Source organism: Mobula hypostoma, chromosome 5 (assembly GCF_963921235.1).
Source record: "Mobula hypostoma chromosome 5, sMobHyp1.1, whole genome shotgun sequence".
Lineage (NCBI taxonomy): Eukaryota > Metazoa > Chordata > Chondrichthyes > Myliobatiformes > Myliobatidae > Mobula > Mobula hypostoma.
In genome coordinates, this window is record NC_086101.1 from 116,584,321 (window position 1) to 116,596,871 (window position 12,551).

A 12,551-nucleotide genomic window follows, 5' to 3' on the forward strand; every position below is an offset into this window, starting at 1 on the left:
GTAATTAAGCTTGTCAGGTTCTACAAGCAAAAGCAGCTGCAAAATGTGGGGCTTAGTCATCATGGGCAATCCTTGTTATTGCGTCTGAGTACATCATTTGGCACAAAGTTGTAAGATACTTCAGCTCGAAGAAAGCTATTCAGTACATTCCAATTCATCACTCCAACTATATTTCATTAGGGGTTTGGGAAGACACTTGCCAATTTCTACAGATGCACTGTGGTGAGCATTCTAACTGGTATGGGTGGAGGTAGTGGTTACTGCACAGGATTGAAATAAGCTTCTCATTGCTACCATCAGGGAGGCAGTACAGGAACCTAAAGCACACATACTGCCATCCGGTTTCTGAATGGACATTGAACCCATGAACACTACCTCACTACTTTCTTTGTACTACTTAACTATTTAATATATATACTTATTATTTACAGTTTTTATTATCATGTATTGCATTGTACAGCCACTGCAAAAACAACAAATTTCACAACATATTCCAGTGATATTAAACCTGATTCTAATTCTGATTCTATACTGACACAGGTGGATAACATAAGGGTGTAGAGTACAAAGAGACAATCACCAATGGTTTCCAAAATTACAGGGAATTAATCTCTTCTATGTCTATTGTGACTGTACGTCAGGGTTTAATTTAAGTTTGGTTATTATGCACTTTGTCCTGTTTCACAGAAGCCAGAAGTCCCACACCACCAGGGTCAAGAACAGCTACTTCCTTGCAACCATTTCATTCTTGAACCAATCAGTACAACCCCTATCATGAGCTCAGTACAGCAACACTTTACACAACAATGTTTTGTTCTAATTGTGTTCTTTTTAGTATAATTAATTTGTTTTTGTCAATGTTGCTCATCTGATACTATGTACCTGTGATGCTATTGCATTAAGCATTTCATTGTACATGGACTTGTGTAGGTAGATAACAGTAAACTCCACTTTCCATGTCACTTCTAGATTTAACTGTCCCTGTCATTTACACAATATCTTAAATCTGATAGACAATATCCAAAGCAAAAGAGTAAACCAATTCAAATCAACAGTTTCGAGAGGACTAGAATATAAAAGCAAGGATGTAATGTTGAGGCTTTATAAAGCACCGGCGAGGCCTCACTTGGAGTATTGTGAGCAGTTATGAGCCTCTTGTGCTGACATTGGAGAGGGTTTAAAAGAGGTTAATGAAAATGATTCCAGGATTGAAAAGTTTATCATATGAGGAGTGTCTGCTGGTTCTAGGCTTCTACTTACTAGAACTCAGAAGAATGGGGGGGGGGGGGGATCTCATTGAAACCTATTGAATGTTGAAAGGCCTTAATAGAGTGGATGTGGAGAGGATGTTTCCCATGGAGGGGAGTCTAAGAGCAGAGAACACAGCCTTGGAATAGAGGGCTGTCCTTTTAGAATGGAGATGAGGAGGAATTTCTTCAACCAGAGAGTGGTGAATCAGTGGAATTCGTTGCTATGGGCAGCTTTGGACACCAAATCATTATGTATATTTAAGGCAGAGGCCGATAGATTCTTGATTAGTCAAGGCATGAAGGGATACAGGGAGAAGGCAGGGGATTGGAGCTGAGAGAGTAAATGGATCAGCCATGATGAAATGGCAGAGCAGACTTGATGGGCCAAATGGCCTAATTCTGCTCCTATAACACATCATATTATGAACAATCCAGGAGCCACAGTGGCAATTATGAGTTAACGTTTCAATCACTGACCCCATAAAGCAGCACAGAGTATTTCAGAGTTGAAGCGTTTCTTGTATTTCCTTATTTCTGGCGTATCGCTGTGTGGTCGTGTGTTGGCTGGATTTACATTCACAACCGAACACTTCCTGTCATCATTTTTCTGCTGGTTTAATCGGCTTACATCACTGATATTCAACCCTAGGAAAAGGAAAGTTCAAAGCAAATCTTATTATCAAGTGCATATATGTCACTATATACATCTCTGAGATTCATAGATTGTGGGCACACTCAACAAATATATAGAATAATAACCATTAACAGAATCTATGAAAGACCAGAGTGCAGAAGACAACAAACTGCAAAAACAAAAAGAAAGAAATCATGAAAAAACCAATAAATATCAAGAACCTGAGATGAAGAGTCCTTGAAAGTGTATTAGCAATCAAGGTAACCATATACAATCGTTTCCTGCTCCAAGTTTTTGTCAATGGCCTTTTTGATTTGCACTGTGCTTGCATTCTCCAAAAGAGCATGGACTTAACCCAAAATATTTGACTACATTGAGCAGAGTGTGAAATTATACAATGGTAAATGGACTGGCAACTCTCCAGTGGCAGGATTAGGATTGTGAAATACCTGTGATCCTACTGCAGACATCAACCTTGGTACCTTACAAGAGGAGGAAATTAGAAGAGAGATGAGCTGGTGGATCAACTTTCAGCTAAAAGATCCCTATATTGAAGACCTTACCTGGAGATTTATGCAGCATAGGAAATTTGAATTCCAATGTCTCTGAAACAACTTGAATCCTCTTGTGACCATTTATTTCCCATAGAGGGCAATATTTGTTTTAAATCCCCAGGCATGTGGGGATTATTCACATACGATTAGATATAGGAACAGGATTAGCCGTTCGGTCCACCAAGTCTGCCATTCCATCATGGCTGATTTATTATCCCTCTCAACCCCATAGCCTTTGACACCTCTTACTAATCAAGACCTATTAATCTCTGCTTTAAACGTACCCAATGATTTGGCATCCACAGCCTTTTGTGACAATGAAGTCCACAGATTCACCATCCTACGGCAGAAGAAATTCCCCTTCATCTTTGACCAAAATGGACACCCCTCTATTCTGAGACTGTGTGCCCTCCGATCCTAGACTCCTCCACTGAAAGAACACTCCATTCTAGGCTTTCCAATAGTCAGTAGGCTTCAATGAGATCCTCCCTGATTCTTCTAAACTCCAGTGAGTACAGGCCCAGAACCATCAAGCACTCCTCTGATCTTGGCCGTTTCACTGCTGGGGTCGTTCTCATGAACCTCCTTTCTATCCTCTCCAATAACAGCATATCCTTTCTTAGATAAGGGATCCACAACTGCTCATAATAGTTACTTTCTCAACCAGAAGGCCTAAAGATTCTAAGCTACAGCCATCTGGTTGAAAGCTAAGTTCCCCACTAAAGCAGGTATTAATTACCCAACGAGTAAAGGTTCAGCTTTGTAGTTGTGTGGTTTACAAAACTAGAGTGCAAGAGACCAGATTGTTTGAGAAACCACAATAGAAATTCTATGCAGTTCAAAATCCCACTATTGTGTCGCAGCAAAGAAACCTATCATCTCGTATACAATGCAGGCTGAGTAACGACTTCTTCCTTGAAATCATAACAGATTAGATTCCAGTAATTTGATGTGTTTGAAAAGAGTGCTTTAATAAACATGAGAAATTCTGTAGATGCTAGAAACCCAAGGCAGCACACTCAGAAAGATGGAGGAATTCAGCAGGTCAGGCAGCATCTATGGAAATAAACAGTCAACGTTCTGGACTGAAACTCTTTTTCAGGACTGGAAAGGAAGGGGGAAGATGCCAGAATAAAAAGGTGGGGGGAGGGGAAGCTAGAAGGTGATAGGTGAAGCCAGGTGGGTGGGAAAGGCCAAGGGCTGGAGAAGAAGGAATCTGATAGGAGGGGAGAGTGGAACATAGGAGAAAGGGAAGGGGGAGGTGATAGGCAGACAGGTGAGAAGAGGTAAGAGGCCAGAGTGGGGAATAGAAGAAGAGGAGGGGGGAAGGGAATTTTTTTTAAACTTGAAGAAGAAATAGATATTCATGCCATCAGATTGGAGACTACCCAGACGGAATACAGGTGTTGCTCCTTTACCCTGAAGTTGGCCTCTTCTTGGCACAAGAGGCAGCCTTGGACCGCCATGTTGGATTGGGAATGGGAATCAGAATTAAAATGTTTGGACACCTGATAAATACTCTCAATTCTCGTAATGGCAGAAAGAGATGGAAGAGCTCACTGATGACACTCACCATGCACAGAAATTTTTTATCTGAAAAGCATTATTAATCCAATTTAATGGCAACACTCCCAAGAACCTCTTTTCCTCTGATTCTGCAGTTCAACAAAGCCTCAGCTCAATTTCTCGTGATGCAGGCAATCCCTTTACAGCCCATCTTCTTTCGTCCCTGCATCCCTTGCAGATAACCATATAACAATTACAGCACGGAAACAGGCCATCTCGGCTCTTCTAGTCCGTGCCGAACTCTTACTCTCACCCAGTCCCACCAACCTGCACTCAGCCCATAACCCTCCATTCCTTTCATGTCCATATAGCTGTCCAATTTAGCTTTAAACGACAATATCGAACCTGCCTCAACCACTTCTGCTGGAAGCTCGTTCCACACAGCTACCACTCTCTGAGTAAAGAAGTTCCCCCTCATGTTACCCCTAAACTTTTGCCCTTTAACTCTCAACTCATGTCCTCTTGTTTGAATTTCCCCCACTCTCAATGGAAAAAGCCCATCCATGTTAACTCTATCTATCCCGCTCATAATTTTAAATACCTCTATCTCAAGTCCTCCCTCAAACTTCTACACTCCAAAGAATAAAGACCCAACTTGTTCAACCTTTCTCTGTAACTTAGGTGATGAAACCCAGGTTAACATTCTAGTAAATCTTCTCTGTACTCTCTCTAATTTGTTGGCATCTTTCCTATAATTCGGTGACCAAAACTGTACACAATACTCTCTGCAATGATTTGCTTCCGGCTTCCTGCAAATGTTTTGCCTCTGTTGGTGGGAATGCTTTTGGCAGCTTAGACTCCTAAGATCGGAATTCTATAACCACCTCCTGCTTCCTGAAGATGTAGCTCAAAATCCATAACACTGAGAAAGCTTTTGGCAACCCAATACCATATCTCTCATGTGTGTTGGTGTAAAATCCTGTAAACTGTTTTGTGTGGCACAGTGCTCCACATGCTTCAGCTGTCTCAGCTCAAATTCTAACACTTCTAATCCCTTTACAGGCCTCTCCTTTCTAATTTAGCAAATTTCTACAGATGTACTGTGGAGAACTTTCTAACTGGCTACTTCACCGTCTGATATGGAGGGGGGGGGGCGGGAGCGGCTACTGCACAGGGCTGAAACAACCTGCATCACGTTGTGAACTCAGTCAACTCCACCATAAGCACTAGCCTCCGTAGTATCCAAGACATCTTCAAGGAGCGATGCCTTAAAAAAGGTAGCATCCATCATTAAGGACTCCCATCACACAGGTCATGCCCTCTTCTCATTCAGGGTGGAGTTACAGGAGTCTGAAGGCACACACTCAACAATACAGGAACAGCTTCTTCCCCTCCGCTGCCCAATTTCTGAATGGACATCGAACCCATGATCACAACGTCACTACTTTTTAAATTCTGATTTTGTTCTACTTATTTAATGTTAGATTTATTTATATATGTATATAAATATATCTATATATCTCTCTCTCTATATATATATAGATAGATATAGATAGATAGATAGTAATTCAGTTTTCCCCCTTTATTATTATGTATTATTTGTACTGCTGCTGCAAAGGCAACAAATTTCATGACATATGCTGCTGATACTAAACTTAATTTTGATTCTGAACCTTCATCAATCTGGCATCGTATACTGTTTCTGGTCTCACAGCTCCATTAAACTTGCCTCCTGGCGCTATCTATGTTAACTTTGCATGCACTCTCTGAAACTGCGCTTGCTTCCCCTGGATACTCTGATCTCATCCCACATCCCAAAATGTGATGTTTGTTAGATGATTTGGCTGTGGTACATTATAGGTGGGTGGTTTAAATGAGCAAATCTCTCTCTCTCTCTCTCCCCCCCTCTCTCAGGTGCCAAAGACTTTTGCACAGTATTGTATTTGTCAATGTAGAGCAGAGACAGAGTTCGTACATTTGGCATGGTAGAGGATTTTGGGAATGGCGAGGGTGGAGCGCTGCAGGAAAGGTGCAGGACTGGTGGCAGAGGAGTGCCAGGAGTACTGGCTGACATGGGTGCAGACATACCCAACCCTGAGACACCAGGCAAGGTCATTTGGTCCAAACAATTGGGTTATTGATCATTACAGAATGTCTCTGTTGCTTCCCACTCCCTTCCCTCTCCCTTCCCCTTTTCCCAAGCATGATTTCCCTCTCCCTAACCCCTTCCCACTCAGTCCACAAAAGGTACCCATATCAGAATCACGTTTATCATCACTCATATACGTCATGAAATTTGTTTCTTTTGCGGCAGCAGTACAGTGCAATACATCAAATTACTACAGTACTGTGCTAAAGTCTTAGGCACCCTAGCTATTTGTGCCCAAGGCTTTTGCACAGTACTGTAGATGGGGTCACAAAGGAAGCTCTTTGCACATAATAAATCAACGTACAGGTGTTGGATGTTATGTTGCAGTTGTATAAGACATTGCTGATCAGAATCAGAAGCAGGTTTAATATCACTGACATGTGTCTTGAAATTAGCTGTAACGCAGCAATACATAATAACAAGAAGTGTAAATTACAGTAAACATACATATAAATAAAATAATAGTTAAATAAGTAGTGCAAAAAGAGAAAAAAAAGTGGTGAGGTACTGTTCATGGGTTCATTGTCTATTCAAAGATCTGATGGCAGAGAGGAAGAAACTGTTCCTAAATCAATCAGTATGTGACTTCAGGCCTGATTTGGAGTATTGTGTGCAGTTCGCTATAGGAAAAACATCAGTCAGCTTGAAAGAATACCGAGAAAGTTTTGGAGGATGTTGCTGGGACTTGAGAACCTGAGTAACAGGGAAAGGTTCAATAGATTTACTCCCTGGAGTGTAGGAGAATCAGATGAGATTTGATAGGGGTGTATAAGATTATGAGGGGTATAGATAGGGTAAATGCAAGCAAAGTTTTTCCCCACTGAGGTTGGGTGAGACTCGAACTAGAGGTCACGCGTTAAGTATGAGGGGTGAAAATACTCAAAGGGAAGATAAGGGAGACTTCTTCACTCGGAGGGCAGTGAGAGTGTGGAATGAACTGCCCGTGCAAGTGGTGGACGCAGGCTCAATTTCAACATTTAAGAGAAGTTTGAATAAGTACATGGATGGGAGGGGTATGGAGGGATATGGTCCAGGTTCAGGTTGTAGGACGAGGCAGAATAACAGTTTGACATGGACTAGATTTCACCCCACATCCTAAAAAATGGTCTGTTTTTGAGCAGCAGTGTTCTTTGATTCTATGATTCCACGTATTCCTTCGCTGATGAACTTGAAACCAAAGATAAAGTTTTTAGAATTCAGCACAATGTTGGGTAGACAGCGTACAAGTTCTGAGGCGGGATAGGCAGCACACTTTTCTTCTATCAGGGTAAAGGTTGGGGTCAGCAAATTTCTAGACTCACCAGCAAGTTGTATGGTTTCCCCACCGGCACCCATCTGATACATTCCAAGATCAACAAAAGTAGTAAAAGACGACTTGCCAGGGGATTTCACCAGGCCTCTCGACTGAAACTGTAACGAGACATACTGCTGAACAAATGCACATCAACCACAGAACCTTAGTATGAGAAAATGGCATTTGGTCCTTTGAATTTGTATCCTCCCCTCACCCTGCTTGCCTCCCTCCTTCCTCCTCCACCCTCTGGAGAAAGCCAACTAATAGCATCTCTCCCTACGTGATGAGCTCAGGAAAAGGTTCTTTGGACGATGATGTTGCTCTGAGCAAATTAAACTACTGAAATTAAATTACACCAATCCCTTTTTGGCACATTCATGTGTGAATCTCAGGATTTCTTAAATGCCTAATTGGCTTTTATAGTTATGTTATCACTGCACCCTGACAAAAGTCTGGATACACAAAACCATAATACAGACACAAGATTAGGGGTTCCAACCTGGGGTCCACTGACCCCTTGCTTAATTATATTGGTCCAAGGCATAAAAGAGTTTGGAAACCCCTGCACAAGAGCCTGCAGATGCTTGAATTTGGAACAAAAAGGGAGGTCAGTGTTTGGAGTTCAATTCTGGCGCTGTCTGTAAGGAGTCTGTACGTCCTCCCTGTGACTGCATGGGTTTTCTCTGGGTGTTCCAGTTCCTCCCACAGTCCAAAGATGTACTGGTTAGTAGGTTAATTGGTCTTTGTAAAATGCCCTGTGATTAGGCTAGGAGCAGCACAGTAGCGTATTGATTAACACAATACTTGATGTACAGGTGACAGGGGTTCAATTCCTGCTTTGGCCCATAAGGAGTTTGTTCTCCCAGTGACCTTGCGGTTTCCTCTGGCTGCTCTGGTTTCCTCTCGCATTCTCAAGGTGCACCGGTTGGTAGGTTAATTGGTCATTGTAAATTGTCCCATGATTAGCCTAGGATTAACTTGGGGGATTGCTGTGTGGCACAGCTCGAAGGGCTGGAAGCACTGGAAGGGATTGTTCTGCGCTGTATTTCAATAAATAGAAGAGAACACGAACACACAAAAAATCTATAGATGCTGGAAATCAAAAGCAACACAGAGAAAATGCTAGAGGAACTCAGCAGGTCAGGCAGTGCCTATGGAAAAGAATAAACAGTTGACGTTTTGGGCCAAGATCCTTCTTTTGGAAGGGTCACTACCCAAAATGTCGACTGTTCACTCTTTTCCATAGATGCTGCCTGACCTGCTGAGTTCCTTCAACAATTTGTGTGTGTTGCAATAGATAAGAATAGGTGGGTTGCTGGGTGGTGTGACTTGTGGGGCCAGAAGGATCTGTTCTGCTCTGCGTCTCTGAGTAAAAAAGTAACTAATAAATAAATAAATAAATATTGCAGGTGAACTTAGCAGGCCAAGGCAGCATCTATGGTAGCAAGTGAGTCAAGATTAAGAGAGTTGACCCAAAGCATTGACAGTTCATTTCCCTCTATAGACAATGTATGACCCGCCGAAGTTCTCCAGCTCCTTTGGTATTGCATACATTTTCTTACAGAGCTTTAGCTAACAGACAAATCATAAAAGTTTCTGGGAATAGTTTAGACAGACCCACTCGACTCATCAAGACCATAGTTATCCCACCCCCAGCAAAAATGTTATCATTCCCCTTCTCCCCTACTTCCCCTATCTATTCCTACATTTGCCCATCATCATCTCCCATCCTCCAGAGGCCTTCCATTGATCAGGGTTGACCCTAGCTGCAAACGAAATGCAAGCCAGCTCAGTACAATATGGAGAGCAAGCTGTTGCCCATGTGGCATGCTCCTCCTCTCCACACAATTGATGAACTCAAAGGAATGGCAGAGACTGATAGTTTGGTACCAGCGGCATCACAGGAGCTGCCAGTCAGTGTTGAATGCAATATAAGACTGCTTTTGGGACTCCAGCTCTGGATTTTTCCTTCAGGGTTTACTCCCAAAGCCTTCCCCACGAGTGCATATAGACACAAGGGAGCAGAGGTTTGAGCCAACTATGGCTGACCCTATTTTCCTACTACCCATCTATAGTAAGGTCAATATTCAATGCCCAATTACCTCACTAACCAGCAGAGTTTTGGGACATGAGAGAAATCTTGAGAGAAACCAACTCAGGCCAATGTCCAGCACATTGAACACATTCGCATCGTTTGCAAAACTGAGGTTTTACTATTGCAGAAATTCGCAGGAAGACCTTCAACAAAGAACACAACTTTACTCACTTCTGCTATAGTATCGTCCTGCTGAGATTTAGGGCCTTTGGTATCGGTAGGAGAATGACTCTGCCGTACTAAATCAGGCAGGTTAACATGACTTGTGAAACCATTACTGTCTGGATGATGGACACTTCTTTCCTCCTCAGGCGTCTGTGGAAAGAAACCAAGATTACCCATCATATATTGTTTTTCAAATGGCTGCAACTTCTCTTTGAACCCTCGGTGCAGGAATACTTATAAAATGGGCAAAATGATTTGTGTACTGACTGTGCCTTGAAAAAGTATTCAGCCCCCACAACTATTTGATATTTTACTGTCTCATTTACTAAATTTAAAATATATTGAAGTTGGATTTTTAGCTAATCTGCAAAACACTGTGCATCATGACAAACCAAAAGAAAAATTCAACCCCCTGTCAACAATTTACTAAAAATTCAAAACCAAAATTGTGAAGCTGTGAAGTATTCATTCTCTTTGTAATTACCATTCTAACTTTCCTCAAGTGCAATATATGGTATTACCTTACCAAATCACCCATTTGTTGATGTAGAAAATTGGAAGGTCACCTGTTTTCAATGAATCCATAAGAATAAATACCGTTCCCCCCTCTGCAAGGTCTAACAGTATGGTAAATTTTCAACAGACCAAACCAAATTGAAGACAAAAGAGCATTCCAGACAAGTCAGGGACATGATAATAGAGAAGCACAGATCTGGGAAAGGGTACAAGACCACCTCAAAGGCACTGAACATACCTCAGAGTAGTCCATCGTAAAAAAGATAAGAAACCACAGCCACACTGCCAAGGTCAGACCGCCCCTCTAAACTTACATCAGAGTATTTGTAACAGAGGCTACTGTTGACAGCAACAGTCACTCTGAATGAGCTGCAGAAGTCAGTAGCTGCAACTGGAGATGGTTCATGGCTCGACAATCTCCAAGATGTTGCCCAAATAGAGTATTTATGTTAGAGTGGCAAGGAAGAAAGCCCGCCTTAAAAAAAAACATATCCTTGCTTGTAAAGACTTTGTAAGGTGTCACTGCAATGATATTGTAAAAATGTGGAAGAAGGTCTTAAGATCGGATGAGACTGAAGTGGAACTTTAAGGCCTGAACATTAAGTGGCATGTGTGGCGTAAATCTAAAACTACACCTCAGCCAGGTAACACCATCCCTGATGGAGGTAGCATCATGCTATGGAGATGCTTTTCAGCAGCAGGGACTAGGGATATGGTCCGGATTATGGGAAGATAAATGCTGCTAAATACAGAGAGGTTCAGGATAAAAACCTGCAAGCTTCTACCAGAAGGCTTAAACTGGGCAGGAAGTTCATCTTTCAGCAGGACGATGACCCAAAGCACACTGCAAGACCAACCATTTAGTGGATTACAATGAAGCAAATTGATGGCCTTGAGTGGCCCATTCAGAGTCCTGAACTTAACCAGATCAAGTGCCTCTAGCAAGACCACAAGACTGCTGTCCACCGCTGCTCCCCAACTAACCTGGCACAGTTCGAGCAATTTTGGAGGAGGAATGCAAAAATCTCGCTCCATTACGTTCTGCAAAGAGCTTTATCCAAAAAGACTACTGCCTGTAATAGCTGCGAGAGGTGGTTCAACTGAGTACTGAGCAAAGGGGGATGAATGCTTTTGAATGCTGGCACTTTAGTTTTTGAATTTTTACTTTTCATGCCTTACATTTTTCTATGTTTTTTAGTCTTAACTGTGAAAAAAGGGGGCAAACAAGACATAGGAGCAGAATTAGGCCATTGGACCCTATGGCTGATCCATTTCCCTCTCAGCCCCAATCTCCAGCCTTCTCCCTGTATTGCTTCATACCCTGACTAATCAAGAATCTATCAACCTCTGCCTTGACCTGGCCTCCAAAGCTGCCTGCGGCAAAGAATTCCGCAAATTCACCACTCTCTGGCTCAAGAAATCCCTCTTCGTCTCCATTCCAAATGGATGTCCCTCTAAAATGTTACCTCTGGTCCAAGACTCCCCCACTATAGGAAACATCCTCTCCACATCCACTCTATCAACATTTGGACCTCCTTTGAGCCCTCTCCAATGGCAGCACATCCTTTCTTAGATAAAGGGGCCCAAAACTGTTGACAATACTCCAACTGAGGCCTCATCAGTGCCTTATTAAGCCTCAACACTACATCCTTGCTTTTGCATTCTAATGTCAGCTTACGAACCTCTCAACTTATGATTCACAGTTAAAAATTCTCAGTTAAATTGATCAAAATTCCAGGTTGTAATACTCATTTATGTGAGCAAAGGATTGGGGGCTGAATACTGTTTCCAAGGCACTGTACTTATAATTTAATCCTATTAAATTCACCTATTATGCCTGCCACGAAAACACTGAACAAAAACAATGAGATCTGTAAAAATTGTGCAAATTTAAACACTAAACATGTTACGTAACATGTAAGCATAATGAAGAGCTAATGCATGGTTGCAGTTAAATATCTGATTGGTACCCTTTGATTCATTTTAGCTGAAGCTATTGATCCTTTAAGATTCTATTTGATTTATTCTACTTCCCAAACCACCTTTTTAAAAAAAATACATTACTATTATCTAAACTTCACATCCCTGTGAAAACAAATCACATTGTCATGAGATTTTTGAAGAAGTATGTCATATTTGTTATAAAGCTGGCTGCATAAATAAATCATGAGGACACAAGAGAAAGCACAATTTAAATAGTGATTTATCTTTCTGATTCTATTAATCTCTTTGCAGCTGTTGAGGAACAAATGAAGGAAAAGTACATTTACTTCAGAACTTGGAGCAACAATCTGCTGAAGGAACACAACATATTGAGAAATGGGGGACTGGGGGGCAGGGGAGAAGACGGCGACGGGGGGGGGGGGCGGGGGCCGGGAGTAGACTGTT

The 12,551-nt window shown here is 41.9% G+C and overlaps 1 protein-coding gene across 2 annotated transcripts in view; it reads right to left on the bottom strand.

The window, feature by feature from the left end:
* The window catches only part of LOC134346959 (misshapen-like kinase 1), a 351,745-nt gene that overhangs the window by 31,466 nt on the left and 307,728 nt on the right, over window positions 1-12,551 (bottom strand). For both annotated transcript variants that reach the window (XM_063048859.1, XM_063048858.1), the window contains 3 exons: window positions 9,654-9,797; window positions 7,395-7,503; window positions 1,728-1,895 (listed from right to left, as the gene is read on the bottom strand). In XM_063048859.1, the coding sequence (XP_062904929.1) occupies window positions 1,728-1,895; window positions 7,395-7,503; window positions 9,654-9,797 (421 nt within the window). The remainder of the gene's footprint in view (window positions 1-1,727; window positions 1,896-7,394; window positions 7,504-9,653; window positions 9,798-12,551) is intronic.